Genomic DNA, 17,998 nt, shown 5'->3' on the forward strand with positions numbered 1-17,998 from the left:
TGAAGAAATTAGTGATTTGCCATTATTAGAAGCACCAATTTGTGCCTGTATGATGTAACAACACCTTGTAAATCACTGACTGCATTTATGGCCACCACAAAGTGCAGAGCAAGCTCGCAATGCAAAGAAATCCATTTGGAGTTGAAAATGAAACTCTGTGGTGGATACTTGTTTATGTTCACTGTCAGTTTATCATCAGTTATCTGTCAGAACTTTCACTTCTGGTTTATTATCATCTTCTGACTCCAATTGAAGCACTGCTTGCAGGAATGAGGTGCAATGTGCTAGAATTGTGCCCTGCAAGCTTTCACTACGTTCGCTGTCACGTCACGAAAAGATTTCAGAACTACGAGCCGCCTCAATTGCAATGCCACGTAGTATTTTCAAAAAGAAACCATACCAAACCTGTTGGAGACTGTCGGAATTCCAGCCAGCCCCCTCTGTCTCTCCCAAATGATGTCTTGGTCCTCATAAGTGTCTCTCTGTTTCTGCAGGTGTTTCCTCGGCCACATTTGATGCCAACCGCAGCGAAGCCTTCCGCTATCAGGCATTCTTCCAGCACGGCCCCCCCAAGGTCGATGGCTTGTCCCTGCGGTTCCGAACCCGCTCGCTGAACAGTGTTCTGCTCAAGCTGTCTTCGGGCACCGGGGACTTCTTTTCGGTCGGGCTCGTCGAGGGCCAGGTGGAAGCTCGCTGGCGCCTTGGCAGCAGCGAAGACCAGCTGCTCCGCCTCGCAACCAATGCTTCCCAGGGCAAGTGGCTGGTAAGCATGGCCATTGTGGAAAGGTCTCTCGTTGGCCTTTGTTGGGAGCCTGTGTCGATGCACGAGACACTCTGGCTTCAACTGAGAAGCTGCACTTGTGCAGAATCTGAATATGCCGTGTCTGAAACTTGCCTTCCTTGCTGTTAATGCTGGGGCACTTCAGCACCAAATGGGGTGTTTTTTTAAATGAAACATATTTGTGCCAAAAGGAATGCCTTGAATTATTTCTATCTGATGAGCATATAGTCTGGTGGTTTGGTGAATTTATCACAATGTATTTATTTGTATTTTTTTTTTTCGGTTTAGACCTGTTCATTGTTTGCTAGTGTGTAGGTGTCCAGTGTGTTTTAGAATGCGCCTGGGACTTCTTGCTTTTCTTGGTGAATACATGTTGGAATTCTTGGTTGAGTGTTGTATGGTCTTTTGGATAAATACTAAGCAAATCGTGTGTATTGAAACATTAAAAATAGTGGTAAAAAAGGCAAGCAGAGGGTGCACCTGATTACCTGAAAACATGTATTTTCTTCTGCGTTCTACCTTGTAATCATCTTAGCCAGGCTGTTTTTAACTGCAGTGTTTTCAGTAGAAACAGGAGCTAACCAACCAGTCCCACCTTTTTTTTTTCTTTTTTATAAACTGCATAATTTTTTTTTTTTTATCACATCCGCTGTGGTTGCTGCTGCAGGAGTTGCGAGTGAATGTCAGCAATACAGCCGTTAATGTTACCCTTCTACCGGGTGAGTCCAAAACGGCCAAGAGGACCAATGTTGGAGCACTGGGGCTGTCTGACCTGCTGACCGACATCGTCCTTGGCGGGGACCTGGCCGCCTTCGAGAGGGGCGTGGACACCCTTTTCGACGGCTGCCTCGAGGAAGTGCGTCTTGGGGGCATCCTGCTGCCCTTCTTCACCCCCGACCGCATCAGGGGCAACGAGTCTGCCATTACCTGGGACCACTTTGAGCTGAGCGGGGTGGCGGAACCGCCGGTGGGCTGCATTCTGTGCCGCTCGGAGCAGTGCGCCCACGGCGGCCGCTGCCAGGACCCCCTGGCGTCCTACCTGTGCGACTGCCCGCCGGCCTACGAGGGGGAGCGGTGCGAGTTGGACGTGGACGAGTGTGCTCTGCAGCCGTGCCGCCAGGGGGCGCCGTGCATCAACCTGGACGGCGGCTTTCGCTGCGACTGCCCCGTTGGGTACACGGGAAAGCGGTGAGTGCGGCTGGCCCCGTATCCAGAAGGAGAAAGCTCTTCCCTGCATCCACTATGGTTGCAATGATGTCCTGTGTGGCAGGGCAGTATCATGATACAGTCGAACCCCGCAATAACGAAACCTCCGGGGAAAGCCCAAAAATTCGTTTTTACGGGAATTTCGTTACAGCCGGAATAAAACACAAACGACAGGAAAATTGCCCACAAACCGAAAATTTATTTCCAAAAGTCAGTTATATTACTTCGTGAACCTTACCTTGCAGCAACTTCACAGCTCAGCTCTCAAGCACACAACAAGAGGTGGCTCATTGCTAGTCGTCATGCTCACCTAGCAATGACCAAATCGTGTCAAATGCATCCAAAACGTCCCGCGGGTTCATGTTCTCTGCATGTTTTTCTCCTTGGTCCTCAGCACCGAGTATGTCCGAGCATGCAAGCGAAGTGCAGCGTCTTCTGTTGACGAACTATTGCCAGACAGTGGCACCTCATTGATTGTTCCAATGCTTTTACAAAACTAGGTGAGCACTGCTTTGTTGGCGTCCAGAAAGGCCACAGCTGTCACTGTTTTGTTTCGTGCACATGCGCCATTGGAGTGTGGCGTCCTTGCTTTTCAAAAGGGATACAGCAAGCTGCAGGCGGTCCCAAACTCGTTGGCGCTATCCTCCCTTCTTCCCCTTGGGCAATGATAGCTGCCTTTTCTTGTAACGATAAAAACTTCTGCTTTTGGGCTGGCAGAGGCATCTTATTAGGAGCAAATGGGCTGACTGCCGCAAACACCTCGCCTTGCCTTTCCTCGCACGTTGTTCAGCGGTAGCTGTTGTCATGATCCAGGGCGGTGTTTATTGGCTACGACACAAAGTTTTTCTCATCCTCGGCCGTAAAAACTTCTCTCGCTTGTGTGCTTCGTGAGTCATGAGCCAAGACTGGAACATGTGGGGGAAGAACATTAAGGAGGTAGTGTGGCTCAAGTGAAAGCTAGTAAGTCCTGCTTATACGGCATTGATGCATATATTCATTGAGAAGTCATTTTTTCTTGTTAATAATGAAGCGTTATCTTGGCCTTTTTGCAATACGTAGCCTGTCATGTACAGCCTCCCAAATTTTTAATAATATAGTGGGACCGACGACCGATCGGCATGTCAGCGTCTTATCACGGTGTTCACCAGCAAAATAGGCGAGGGTACGCGCATGCTAATAGATCTATCTGTTGTGGGAGCATTGTCTGCTCTGCTGTTCTTCTCAGGGCAACACACCCCCTGTTTTTTTTTTTTTTCTTGCAAGGCTGCTTCGCTACAGCCAAAGGTAGCTAAGCAGCGTGGGTCACAAATTCATTCAGGTGCAGTGGGAGAAGGTGTACCACTCTCAAGGAAACAGCGTAGCAGACGACACTCGTACGGCAGATAGGCCTATGCGCATGCACGTACTCTCGCCTATTTCGCTGCTGAACACCGGGATAAGGCGCTGACATGCCAGTCGGTCGTTGCTCCCGCTATATTATAAAAATTTGGGAGGCTGTACATTTGTATTTTATGTGTACTGCGATGCTTCTATTTTAGAATACCGTTTTGCATATCTCTTCCCAGCCCAGGGGTTAGTGCTGGATGCTGGATGAAAAGATTTGTTTGCACACATTTGGTTCAGAACTTTTCTGCAAGTTATTTGTGCAGTCATGCATAGTGCTGTTTATTTTGTGAGTGAAATTCTTGGTGGGGTGCCATGATGCAGGAAATGCATTTATCTTCTTTATGTTACTGGTTGCAGAAAGAGCTAAAGAAACCAATGCTACATAACAGTTGCATCTATGCATCAGTCTGTACACTTGAAGTTAATGCCTGATTTTACAGTAGAAGTGAAACGTTGCCTGAATGGGCGAAAAAAGGCAGTGCAGATGCCTGACACTATCCCCACTGTGGAAGGGTTCTTCCGAGGTGGTGCTTTGTCCTGAAGAGCACAATGTACACCCTACACAGCACACTTTGGAAGCATCTGCATGCTGTGCATAGCATGTTTTGCAGTTAGGATTCTGTTTTTGCAGTGCTGTAATAAGAGCTGGGTGAGGGCTTTAGATATTAGTCACTACTATATTAGATGCTCTGAAATGTGGTTTTAGTTTTTTATTTGCACCTTAGTGATAGAATAAGAAGTTAAAAAGTTATTTAAAGGCCGACTGCAACGAAATTTTCGGCTCCTTAAATGTACTATTTTCTGGTAGTATAACCTTAAAAGTTGCTAACTGCAAAATTTGGAGGCCCAAATGTGCTTCGCTGCATCGTAAACGAAGATCAAAAACGCTCTTTTCAAACCGAAACTGGAAAAAAAGGGCGGCCATTACGGACGGCCGGAAGTGTTGTTACACTCAGGAATCGAGTGGGCGCAGCCGGCAGATTTTCCCACAGCTCCCTGTGAGAAAACGGCGCGCATTCGATGTGTTTCGGGTCGTCTGTTGCTTCAGACATTTAAAACATGCGCGAAAAGGGGTTGGGAAGTTCGTGCAACCATTATTACTTCCTTCTGAGCTGCTGAGACGCGCCTATAGTCGTCCGGTAAAACGAAAACACAGGCATCGCGAGACGTTGTGGCGAAGCTGGGTGCACAAAAGGCAGTGTTGAGCGCTAGTCTAGCACTGGGCGCCGGCACGGCTAATATGCCCTCTGCCGATCGAACCATCCTGTGTCTGTGTGAGAAAAAAAAAAAAAGCTACCGTGGCAGGAAAGTGTCGAAACATGCCGGCTAGGGTGTAAGAATTTGGTTTCAGCGCATGTTGTGAAAGTTCAAATCCAGAATTTTATTATTTTTGTTTACACGGGCAGTTTTGTTCCTGTTAGCAGGGTGCCCACGCCAAATCTGTAGATAATGATGCCATGCAGCGACGAAGCACTGCAGTGTCTTCACTCGTGAAGCAGTGACCTTCCCCGAGGCTCAGTGCTGCGAAATGTGGCCTCGTTTTTTGTTTTTTTCCTCACTGGTGAGAGAAATGCTGCCAACAGCGGCTAGCATTTATTTGTTTTTTGACGAAGTTGTTTGAACTGAATAGATTCCGTGTAGTGCGCCGCGTGCTGTACTCGTCCACGCCCCGACCGGCGCGATAACAGTGACAACAGCGTATCACGTCGGGTCGCCTCAGAGCTCTTCGATGGCGTCGGCGTACTCGCGCTCTCGAAAAGTCGAACGGCCGATCGTGCAGTGGGCCGCACAGCTAGCTGCCGTACTCGTTCACGCCCCGACCGGCCGCGACAACAGCGTATCGTACCGCGCCGGCCGTTCTGCTCGCAGAGACGCCCGGCCGCGAGCTTGCAGCGCGCCGCACAGCCGCCGTAGTCGTTCGCGCGCCGACGCGGCGACGCACCGAGCGGCCGCAACAACAGCGTGTCGTCTCGCGTCGGCCGTACGCCCGGCCGCGAGCTTGCAGTGTGCCGCACAGCTGCCGTAGTCGTTCGCGCGCCGCCGCACCGACCAGCCGCGCCAACAGCGTATCGCCTCACGTAGGCCGTACACGCGTTTCGCGTGCTCGTCGAGTCGACCGAGAGCCTGCTGCCGCCGTCGCGACCACGAAATCGGCCGTTGTGCTACTGCCACATTCGCTCTAGACCGGCCCCGGCACTTTTCAAATTTGCTCTTTATGTCTCGGCAAACCAGAGTTTCTTCAGCTTCTCGCATTATGGAAACGCGTGAAAGCAATTATTCATGCAAGAGGCACGAATTACACTGCTCACTCGCGTGAGGCCGCACGTAAAAGGGCTACTGAGGAGAGGCGACGGCCGCACGGGAGTCCTGACTGGCACGTCACATCCGGAAGTGCACCGCAGTGGTGACAAGTTGCGGCGACACTCCGCTAGGTGCCGCGTCGGCTGGAGTGGCGTGTTTTCGAACGGTTTTAATAAAAAAACTGCGCGTTTGTGGGGTTTAAAATTAGGTCACAAGGGACTTTAGAGGTGCATACCACATATTGAAGCAGAATTTAGGGCAGGTAAATTTTCGTTGCAGTTGGCCTTTAAGTGCCACAAAAATAAATGGTGGTCGGTATTGCATGTTGGAATGACAGGATTCTCTAGGTCTAAATTGTTTGGAGTGCTTAGTGTTTGTAAAATTCTGGGTGCATGATAATGCTGGGGCTCGTAGTCTTTAAAACAAGATTTTACATTGGTTTCCACTATCTCTGTATTTGTCGCTTTTTTTAACGGCCACAAGCAGTCACATTGGCATTTGCTTCGATGTACTTGACTGGCTGTTTTTGTATTTATAATATGCTGCAGTAAATTGGCTCATAGAGTGACCCATTTTGGAGCTGGACGGGGAACACAAGTAATCTAGGGGATCGGTAATGAATAAAGCGTGGTGACGTATGCACTAAATGTTGTACCAGTACAGATGCAGAGCCTTCAGTGCTGATCACACCTCCCCACGCAGCCAACCACAGTCTGCCAAGTATTCTGCATAACTCCCAACTTCAATGCAAGAGCATATTTTTTTTACTACTTTTGACATTCAAGGCATCCAATATTTCTCGCAGCACAGCTAGTATGCCCTGAGCAATGGTATCAATAATTTCCCTAAAAAAATCACTGTTAAATGCTGCCACAGTAACGTACATTTTTAACGCAGAGAGCATATTTTTATTCCTATATTACTAACTCAAAACCTGTTTGCATGATATTACTAACTCAAAACCTGTTTGCATGAAAATTACAAGTGCACGGGAAACGTTGCGCAAGAAAGGCGATATGGCTCGCGCGCATCGCAGCGCACGCTTACCGCGACATATCGAGCTTTGATTATACCTGATATGGCTGGTCAGGTCGCTTTTAAGATTAAAACTAACGTCGCAGGCATTAATTACAACTACTGGCGTTCAATCGTAACCGGTTGCCCAGTCATGTGATGCTCCAATGCGCGTCGGCTATGCCGTGCGCGCCGCAGCGTTTGACGCGTCGACCGTTTCTTTCTCAAGGCTAGCGAGCCCACAGTCAAAACACAGCAATAACTAAGCGTGTAAACATCGCAAATCCGACTAAAAGTTCACTTCACGAACCGCTATCGCAAGCGCGCACACCGCGTCACCCTCCGGGGTCTGGCGACGGTAGAGTCACGCGCACCACGAAACGTTCGATGACCTCCGCCTTTCGAGCCCCACAACTTCCCGTAATCTGGCTCGTTATCTCTGGCATTCCCATCGCGATAACGTCCGTGTTGAATACCACAGATTGAACAGAAACTCGGCCGAGCGAAGCGGCGAAAATGAACTCAATCCGCTCGCTACGCAGCTCAGGCGGCCGCCATCTTGCGTTGCGCCCGCGACATCCAATCAGGAGGGTCGCTGTTCTGTGCCCCGACCGGAGGACCAATAGCGCTTCAGCATCTATTTCTAGCTTCGTTTGTGCGTCGTTTCTTTTCTGCCGTTTGTGCGTTTGTGAATGAACGAAGATAAAAGAGACGAGCGGAACGGGAAAGACGATCGCTCGGCCGATCTAACCATATCAAAATGGCCGCGCCCGGTGGCACCGTTGCGGAGATAGAGCGCTCCGAAAATTGCCGTTTTTTCGCCCTTTTGCGCTGATAGTTCGTCACCGCGCCTGACAAAAGTATTTTTTTATGCCACTTTGCGACGCTTTTCAGCGTAAAAACTTTGCAGACGCACAGAATAGGAAACATAGAAGCCGAATATGTGGGTTTCAAAAAAACGATGTTTTGGTCATTTTTCCGAAGTTGAAAGCCGCGTCCCCCCTTAATTTATGGGGGTCTTTTTTTTTTTTTTAACCTCGAACTATAGGTGGTATTCTTTGAAAAGTTTAGCTGTCAATTTCTTCGCTTGGCAACACTGAAATGGCCACGGACATGGCCGAAGTGCCACGGACATGGCCGAAGTGCCACGGACATGGCCGAAGTTCCACGGACATGGCGCGGCTTATGCCACTACAGCCGCATGCCGAAGAAAAAAAATAATGCTGGCGTGCGTCGTCTAGCTGCTCCGTTTAACCCCGATTCTCAACGGTGGTGTCAGCAGAGTTGTTATTAATCGCACTCACATTGGAGTCTAGGCATTACTTTGCGTTCTGCGGGCTAGAGCTTGGAATGTCCAACCCATATCATGCGCTTAGCACGAACAAGTACCGCCATCCCGTGGAGCCCGACGTAACCAGTGACGGCGCATTCACATGGTTGCCTGCATGCGTGCCTCGCTATTGAATACAGGCTATATGTTCCAATTTATACGGTAGCTACAAACCATATTACAATATTTTCATATCTGTTTAATCACTTTGTGCAGAAAGTTTTGTGTAAATTTGTAGGCATTGCAGAAATTATATTGGTGAAATATCAGATGTTACTTATATAGTATATAAGTTTTGTTCAAATTGAATGATGCAATAGACAAAATTTAAGGTAACGCAAAGCTTCTTAAGCAGGCTGGATATTCTAGTGTAAATGAGCTTGAATAAATGCTATTATTACTAGTATCCTTTGACTAAGTACCAAGAGTTGTAAGGCTAGGGCTTCGTGTGTTTTAAACGGAAATTTTTTCCCTAGAAATTTGAGGCCTAAGTCAAAGCTTGGCTCATGCCAGTCACTAGTCTCTAGGTCATCATCCACTGTGTGCTGCAGTGTGCAAAGAGCCACTTCTGTGTAAAGAGCCACAGAGAGGAGAATGATGGGATATCGTGGGTTAGGGAACAAGCTTAGGCAGAAGGCATCCTTCCCTAGCTCAGACCAAGAGAAAAAAGATGGAAAGAGGCCAAAAATGTCTTGTTAAGGATGGTCAACAAGTGGACCGCCAGACTAACAGAATGGTTGCTGAGGGGTGGGATGAGAAGTAGGGAAGACAAGATAGCTCGCTGTAGGGATGAAGAAAACTGGGGGGAGAAACCCCACAGCACCAAATAGGAGTGGTTGGAATTCTATGGGAAAGCACTTGTCCTGCACAGAACATTGGTAGGCTGATAATGATGATGATGTGTTCGTTATGGGAGTGATTGAGTGTGGCTGAGCAGCCCTCAAAGCACAGCCAACCTTGTGGCCACTTTGCCCTACAAAGTTGCCAAGTTTGGTGTGCTCTGTTGTTGTTTTTATGCTTATGGATGCTTTATTACAAGTTTCATTTATACGGCGGATCAGTCCGATTATCCACGTCTGTTATGGTTGTCAGCAAAATCTGTTCACTCGACCACACAGTGTGTGGGACGTGTGGAGGGAGATGGATTGCCGGGGCCCACTGACTGTGCAGGTGCGAGGAGCGCATCTGGTACTGCACCCTGGGCCCGTGCCAGAACGGTGCTTCGTGCGTGGACGGGGAACCAGGACACTTTGCCTGCCACTGCACCGACGACTTTGAGGGGCAGAACTGCACTGACCGGGTGAGCACACGTAAAATCTCCCGGTTACTTCCAGGCAGAATTGGGATTGATAAAAAAAAAAAAAAAATCACGAACACTGTACAGTAGAATGACGATTATATGACTTTCTCAAGACTGCACAAAATCGTTGCATCATCGGAGTGTTGTGCCGTTGGGATGTGGGTAGATACCACCTTTGTAGTATGCAGTGCCATGCGACAGGTGGGCTAGAAGCTTATTTAAACTGCCATAGTTACTGCCTACCTCGCAACCCCACTTAATCTGTGAACCCCTAAGTTCTAAATTTCTAAAAGACAATAACGGTGCTTGCATATTTTTGTTCACCCACCCACCGTTATACTAAGGCGGTAAGTTGGGCGAGTTGGTTACTGACTAAGGAATTCATCATACTAGCGAACACTTAACAGCGACTGTTTCGTCGCCTGTTTCGTCGCCTCTTTTCCTTGTCGCTGTTAAGTGTTCGCTAGTATGATGAATTCCTTAGTCACCGTTATACACTAGCCTGCCAGTGCTGTGGCACATGCGTGCAGGATAAGCTTGGGGAGGCCAATGCAGCCAAGAATCCTGAGAATGCAAAAAAGATGCAACTGCCAAGGCTAAAGAAGGTCACGAAGGAGAAGGAAAGTGCCTGTCAGTTTCCGGCGAAAACAGGAGGAGTCACTGGCAGGCGGAAGACCGGAAGCTGCCTTCTGTATCTCCATGCCTTGCTGGCATCCTCGATTATGTTCACCCTATCACCAAGAGTCACCAGCGTTCGTTTTTGTGACATCATGCTGAGTGTGGAAAAATAAAAGCAAGCTTCGTGTTTTCTAATTGCAATGAACGAAGATGGAAAACAAATGCAGGCAGGTGCTGGCAAGAAACTCTACGAGATAAGCATAGAAGGAAGAAAAAAAGGAAAGCGGGAGGAGACAGCAGCAAAGGCAAACAGCCCGGCAGTGGCAGTGGGAGGGAAATGGATGGGAGAGGGGGGTGGCACAGGAAGGAAACAGGTGGGAAAGAAATGAACGATGGGACAAAGCGGCATAGGGAGCAGCGTAGAACATAGTGGAACACTGGTAGCAGAGACTACAGGAGGGGCAGAAATCAGTGGTGGGGCAATGCAGTGGATTAAGCAAGAAAGAGGGCGTTATTGGAAAAACACAAAAGCAGAGGGCTAGGCATGCACTGTGATAGGTGGGGTATTTTTCAATTTAAAAATTAAATAACTTTTTCAATTCTGCACGAATCTTGATAATTCTTTTTGCATCTATCTCTGCATGACACGAAGAACGGATGTAAAGCCTGAAAAGTACCTGAAAAAAAGAAAAAAGAAAGCATTGTGGAAGTCCTTTAATGTAAACGATAGCCATGTGCGAATATTCTTTTTTTTTTTTTAATTGATAACGAAGCGAATAGTAGTATTGATGGAATATTTTTCGAATAGGATCCAATATTTTCAAATCGAAGCGAATATTTTCTAAGTTAATGTAATTCATAGTAAATATATTAAATGGAGCAATTATGACAGCATAAAAGTCAATGGTAGTAGTGTTAACATTTATTTTACTGCTTAAATGCAGGACAAAGGAAGTGACAATAAATTCAGGTTTTATACAAGTCTATTGCTTGGCTCGCATTGGTGCGCTACTTTAGTGGTGAGCTATTTATGTCGATAAACACGAGCTGTTCCTTGTGCTCTGGAAGGAGAAGTTGCCTCCTGCACGTGACAACATTTCCAGATGCTGAGAAAAGTCTCTCGCTTGAGACTTGTGTGGCTGGTATTGAGAGGTACATAAGAGCAATCCTCGACAGTACTGGGTATCAGCTCTTCCCCGTGTTTTTCCATCAGAGATAAGGGTTCTCAAAGCGAGGTATTACGGGCATGCGGACATAGTCCTCTACCTCTTCATGTGGTTGCTGTTGGGTGCTCGCCTGTGATGAGCTAGCAGAGGCCAGTGCACCAAAGACGTCCCAGACATCACTGATCACAGCTGCAGGTGTGCAGCTGGCATCAGCTTCCTTGCCACTGTTTAGAGAAAGGACCTTCTCCACAGCCGAATAGAGGTGGTTCTTTAGCCACTGTTTCTCGCTTGCTTCTGTGTAGCACACTGCCTTGAACCTCGGATCCAACAGGGTACTTAAGGCATGTGCACTCTGCATCTTGACGTCCACAAATCATGACTTCATGCTCCACAGAAGGTTTCCTGCAGACGCCGCTTCTTCGCCACCATTTGTACACTGACGAGACAGAAGAATCTGCATACAGTGCACCAGTGGTATAACTTGATAGTGTGGGATGTTTTTCAGAACACGATTTTCATGTTGCCTCCTCAACGCACTTCAAAACGGACATGACAGCAGCCATGAGACGTCATTCACTGCAAGTCAAGTTCTCTATCATATCTTGTGCGGAGAGATCAACTGACATTGCTTGTCGCAGCTTAAGTGGATGACACATCATCTCATACTCACTGTTCCACCGTGTGCAAACATCCTGTATCACCTCAAGCGGTTCAAAGCCCATGTTCACTTGTGCTTCTCTTAGGTGGCTTCTTGCTTGCGAGCTTCTTTTGTAATGGCCCACAATAGTTCAAGCCTTCGAACAGAGCTCCTCGAACTTCGGAGTCTCCTTTTTTGCACTCTGAATGCAAAGCTGAAGTGTGTGCGCGAAGGAATTTATGCTCAACCATGGCGTTCGCGACACTGCTCCAAGAAAATTCCTTGCGTTGTCTGTGATAACAAAAACGGTAATAACTTGAGGCAGGTCCCAATCCTCTGCAAGCTCAAGCAGCACGTCCTTCAGGTTAGCAGAAGTATGGCACTCAGGCACATGCTTGCATGCTAGGTTGTACGTGTATGGTTGAAATTGTGAATCAAGCAAGTGGCATGTGATGGAGACGTAGTTGTCCCCTCTCCTCGACGTCCATCTGTCAGTGGTTAGGAAGTCGCACAGCGTCCCCTTCTCAAAGTGATTGCGCAACTCGCTTAGCACTTTTTCCTTTTCTTTAGTGCAAAGATCTGGAACAACAGCTCGGGAAAATGTGGTTATTGACAGTTCTTTGTACTCTGGTATGGCGGCATGCATTAACGCCGGAAACCGGAAACTGGAAACCAGCTCTTCAACGAGCGAGTATGAGTGCAGCCGAGTTGCAATAAATTGAGTAGCCTTTTTTGTGAGCATCTTAGCCTGCTGGCTGTCATTACTTAACAGAGACTTCAAGTGGTGAGGAGTACTTACAGAACTCACGTTCGACCTTTTGTTGTCTGCTGATTTCTTAGCACTGTCAGAACACTCAGAAGCTCGGATCTTCTCGTACTCCTTAAATGGTCCCGGGCGAAGCTGCAAGTGATTCACGAGGGTTGTGGTGGTCCCCGTTGGTGTTTTCAAACACGTCTTACACATGCGACACTTCGCAGTCTTAACAGAACGGTCGATGAAGTTCCATATCGCACTACGAGAACTTCGCTGAGGAGTCCCGTCCATGTTCCCAGTGTGCACAGATGAAGTGATGAAAGCACAAAATTTGATGAGAGCCCACCACACAGCCCTGATGCCAAGAAGGGAATGACCAAAGAATACACCGCAAACGCGCAAAACGCACAAAATGGGCGAAATGCGACGAGAGAAAGCCAAAAGCTTCCCGTGTTGCCAGACTAGCAACGTCGTAGCAAACTAGGCTTTAAAAAAATATCACAAAGTAGCCATAAAAATCTGCCGCTTATATTACATTGCTTTATTACGTATTTACTTGCGTTTTCAAAGGCAATTTGCGCCCCAATTCACGCCTCAGTCTGATGGTTGCTTTTGTTGGGAGGTTACACTTTTGCGGGTTGCGTGTCACGCGTATCCCGTTCTTGCTTAGCCTTTCGGATTTGTTTTTGTTGCTTCGAGGAACCATGTCGCACACAACGTTTCTATAGATACTTTATTTTTTTAGATATCTATAAGTGTTGGCCGCACGCAGCTGGATTTTTACACCACCTACCCATCGCTATCACGAGTGAGTTTACTTTTGTTCATCCTTGCGTGGCTTTCGTCACCCGCAGTAGGAGTGGGAGTGGTAGGAGGACTAGCGCGTGGATGTCGGTAAAACATTTTGTAAGCGTTGTAGCACATGCCTAAAGACACAGTCTTATCAAATATACGTGGGGCAATATACACACCACTGTTTTCGTTCATTAGCTAAATATTTGAATCAAAATTGGGCGAACATGCAAGGGAGGTTGATGCACTGATGTGTACTCCGGCGCTAACAAATGGGTGAACAGAACTAATGACAGATGTCACGCCATTTCTTGACTTGTGTGCGGCTGTTTGCGGGCGGATTTACTTTCTTCTCTGATTGTGGCAGTTCACCTCAGCAGAACTCCTGAACTTCAAAAATATTCGAAAATATTCTAACTTTACGAATGGCCCTATTCGGTTTCGAAGCTGAAGTCGAATACCAGGTATTCGCTTCGAGGTTCGAAAATTTCGAATATTCGCACATGGCTAGTACAACGACGTTGGGTTGTGTAACATGTGGTGGGGTCTCACGTGCACTGGTGCGCTTGTCTTGCACCTCAAAATTCAGACCCAGCCATGTAAAATTCAATATGGCACATTGTCACATATTGAATTGTTACAACACCTTAGCCACTGCGCCATTTTTAAAAGAAAGAAACCTCTACACTAGGGGTCAGCAACCTGCGGCCCGCGGGTCGCATGCAAGCTCGTGGGGAAGTAATATGCGGCAACCAGTGCGACGTCACAACCCCCCTCCCCTTGTCTCCTATCTAGCTGAAGCCTGACATGGCAATTTTAACCTCAAATGGAGTAGGCAGGAACAAAGCAAAATCACTTCCACTTGGCATTGCCCTTGTCTTCGCGCTTAGCCAGCTAACGTTTCACTTTCTTTCTTTGCACCGGTCTGAAAAAAGTACCCCCCCACCCCCACCTCCACCGCCCTGACTTGCCCCGCCCGGCCCTTGCCGTGTCGGCTCCATGCACCTCGGCCCTCCACCTGGAAAGGTTGCCAATCTCTGCTCCACAGTGTATTCGCGTAATGAGTGTACCCCTCCCCCCTCTTCCTCTCAGGCCTTACGGTGCCTCAGATGCCTTTCACACTCTTTTGACTGCCTGCACAAGCATCCAAGTGAAAATGTATGCAAATGGAGCAGATATTGCGATCCCTCACGTTGCCTGTTCTTTTGCGTTCACCCAATCGCAGAAAATTATCACGTGCGACCAGGCCCCCTGTCAGCACAATGGGCTGTGTTACCCCCAGGAGCCTGTGGAGAAGATTGCTGTGAGTGGCGGCAATTTCGCTGTTGTTTTTTCATCTGCACGAGTACTGTTTTCTCTTTCTGAACCACACATTGTGGCTAGGGACTTAAAAGACAATTAAAGGAAAATTCTGAGCTTTTTTTGCAGGGTGATCAGCTTTAATGGGAAAGCGAGCAGGAATAGTTTTGTCTGAAATACTTAATGTTCATGAGGCTCATTAATTATTCAAAGCAATCAAAAAAGAACAAAAAATTTGGTGTCAGTAGTTCTTTAAAGATAACTGCTTTTTTGGTCGTAGAACCTTTGTTATATAGTCAACTACTTGAAAAGTTTGCATTATGCACATTTACGTGATGGCAATTTTTATAGTCATAGGCTCAGCAGAAATGATACCATCATGAAAGCTGGAATTGTAGCGTGATCAAAGTGGCTTTCTTCCTCAACCAATTTTTTTTTAAATTTATCACTTGTGTTGCCCCACTTAAAGGAGCCATGAAGAGAAAAAACAACTTCGTTTTATTTGAAAGAACTAGGATTCAGTATCTCACTCAGCTCCATTAGAGCCACAAAAGATGTTTTTAACGAAAAAAAAAAAAAACAAGAAGTGTTTAAAAACTTTCAAATTTTGCGCCACAGTGCCGTGTTATGAGCAAGAATGACGTCATATGGGCCAACAATAAAATATAATTTTCAGTGCATTAACTTCACGTTAGCATTCAAGTGATGCGGTCAAATGGAACTGGAGGCCCCATTACAGACGTCCAGTCATGTGTCGTTGCGACAGGTCAGTTAGGCGGCCGCCAATTGCACAAACAAATTTCCGTGACGTCATAGAAAAGTTGCGGGAAATTGGCTAGGGGGTTGCTACTGCTTCACACGTTTTCTTTCATATCTCCGTTATTTGTTCGAAGATTGTGATGATATTGGTATCATTGTTATCGGGACTAAGCAGTCTTTCTAATAAACCCAACTTGTATTTTGTCTTCATGGATCCTTTAAGGGGGGACACTGCTCTTAAAATAGCTTCCTTTAATTATTAAGTGAACTCTGTGAAACTTGCCAGTCTTGCTGCTTTTTTCTCACTGATTTCAAATAGAGCATTATTTTTTGAGTTAGTCAATTGCTTAACAAGATAGAGATAACTAGTTATTTCTGGAAGAACAATAGACAAGACAGTGCTAGTCATAAAACTGTAATCTTTATATTTTGGAATACAATGAACCCTTGTGGATGCAATATTCGAAGCAGCTTTTTGATGCATCGCTTGGAACTGATTTTACAGCTCATTAAACTTTGGTGGCACCAGTGGCAAGGAACCATTTTGAATGCCCATTTCAAACACCAAAGTTTAATGAGCTGTAAAATTAGCTCCAAGCGGTGCATCAAGAAACCGATTCTCTTATTGCACTCACCAGGGTTCATAGTATTGGAAAATATAAAGATTACAGTTTTATGACAAACACTGCTTTGTGTATTGTTCCTCCAGAAATGGCTAATTAGCTCTAATTATCTTGGTAACAAATTGGCTGAATAAAAAGAATAATGCCGTATTTGAAATCACTGGGAAAAAAGCAGCAAGACTGCCAAGTTTTACAGGGTTCACTTAAAAATTAAAGAAAGTTGTTTTAAGAGCCTCTTAAGGGGGCAGACTGGTCTTAGAGCTATTATTTTTTATTTACGAACCAATTATTATAAAACTATACAGCATTATGGAGTTTTCATGCTGATTTCAAATCTGCAATTAGATTTTTTCCAAGCTGATTATTTAGATAATTCATGATTAATTGCCATTATTTTTTATCATAATTACAAAATAGCCACTCCATACAGACTGGTGATTACGCCGTGACTAGGCAGAAAAATGACCAAAGAATGCAACTTTGGAAGAACTTTTTTGATTTAGCTATTCTTGGTCATTTTTCATTACACTGAACTTCACTCCTCCTGCGGTCTGCCAGAAGTGGCTCACAGGTGGTGCCAATTGAACACAATAATAATTTTGCAAAACCTCCATTTGAAAAAATTGCTTTCAGCATTGTATTCTCCACACATTTTAGGTATCAGACGCAAAAAAAAAAATTACAGTTGTACCTCGTCTCGGTGCCGAGATATCCGAGGGTGAAATGCTGGCTTCGCCTTGCAAAAAAAGTGCCGTTTCACCATCGAATTGTGCGTGAATTGAGTTGTAGAGTGCACTTTAAAATGCTATTTGCAATAAAATATGGTGCCATTTGATGAGGAAATTCGCAGACTGATAGAAAAATGGCCTTGGATGCTGAAAATGCCATTTTTCATCAAATGATTTTTTGTATGTTTTTCGGCCCCAAAGACCCATCAACCCCACTTAATTGATCACCCCATTGGGCAGTACCGGTGCAAGTGTGAGCACGGCTACGAGGGGACTAACTGCGAGCGGCTGCGGGACTTCTGCGAGAGCGAGCCCTGCCAGCACGGGGCCACCTGTGTCGGCGAGCGGGGTGGCTACCGGTGCGTCTGTGCCGAGGGCTACCGGGGCCCTGCCTGTGCTGAGTTCATCGACTTCTGCCGCGAGCAGCCCACGGGCGACACCTGCCTCCACGGGGGACGCTGCATGCCCCATCTGGGGGGCTTCAGCTGCGACTGCTCGGGCAGTGAGTAGGCTACGCCTCGCGGCAACTGGCACGCTGATCTGCAGTTCCCTGCAGTCAGTGAAAAAAAAGGGATGTGCAGACACAAAGGATATGCTAACTTCAGTAAAGTTGACAGTTGTGCATACCATGTGTCCTTTTTCGGCCCTCCCTGCCCCCTGTTTTTTGTTTAACTTACAATCAACCTTTACCACTTTAAGCCCCAATAAGTCCCTATGTCCCCTGTTGTTTATTGGGCACACTTTTTATTGGGTTGTAAAGGAACATAAAATTCCTTGCTATTGTTGTGGCTGTGACAATGTCCCGTCAATAATGCTGTCATTAGGCTCTTGGTCTGCTAAGGGAAACACTTCATTTTCAGAAACTGGAAATGAAGTGTTTGGTAAAAGTCTGAGATGCCATACACTTGGTTTAATGGTTTAAACTCCATCTTGCCACTCTTAGAAGGTAGGTATCCCAAACAAAAGGTGGGAATGGGAAATTGTAGCCCCTTACAATGAGCTGTCAAATTTTTGCAAAGAAACCCTAGAAAAATTACAACGACAAAACCAATATCCCATTGGGTTATTGACACCAATAGCTATTAGTGTATTGGTCTAGTCCTATAGGTGTATTGGTACCTATTGGGGTGTTGGTATAGTCCTATAGGTGTATTGGTACGTTAGCCTTGCCTTATAGATGTATTGGTACCGTATAAACCGGATTATAGGTCGACCCGGTATATAGGTCGACCCCCTACCTTGAGGTGGGAAAAGTTGACAAAAAAAAATAATTCGGCACAGAAGCGCACTCACAATGTCTATAT

At 46.5% G+C, this 17,998-nt stretch overlaps 1 protein-coding gene across 1 annotated transcript in view; it reads left to right on the forward strand.

Annotated features, from left to right (window-relative positions):
- The window catches only part of LOC144175666 (protein crumbs-like), a gene marked incomplete in the record, with an annotated part of 234,490 nt that overhangs the window by 203,258 nt on the left and 13,234 nt on the right, over window positions 1-17,998 (forward strand). Inside the window, 5 exon segments of the mRNA XM_077704712.1 lie at window positions 495-763; window positions 1,449-1,969; window positions 9,189-9,318; window positions 14,511-14,588; window positions 16,935-17,196. Of these exon segments, the coding sequence (XP_077560838.1) occupies window positions 495-763; window positions 1,449-1,969; window positions 9,189-9,318; window positions 14,511-14,588; window positions 16,935-17,196 (1,260 nt within the window).

Source organism: Haemaphysalis longicornis, unplaced genomic scaffold (assembly GCF_048455015.1).
Source record: "Haemaphysalis longicornis isolate Haplotype H1 unplaced genomic scaffold, Haemaphysalis longicornis Haplotype H1 scaffold_1, whole genome shotgun sequence".
NCBI classification, from domain to species: Eukaryota; Metazoa; Arthropoda; class Arachnida; order Ixodida; family Ixodidae; genus Haemaphysalis; species Haemaphysalis longicornis.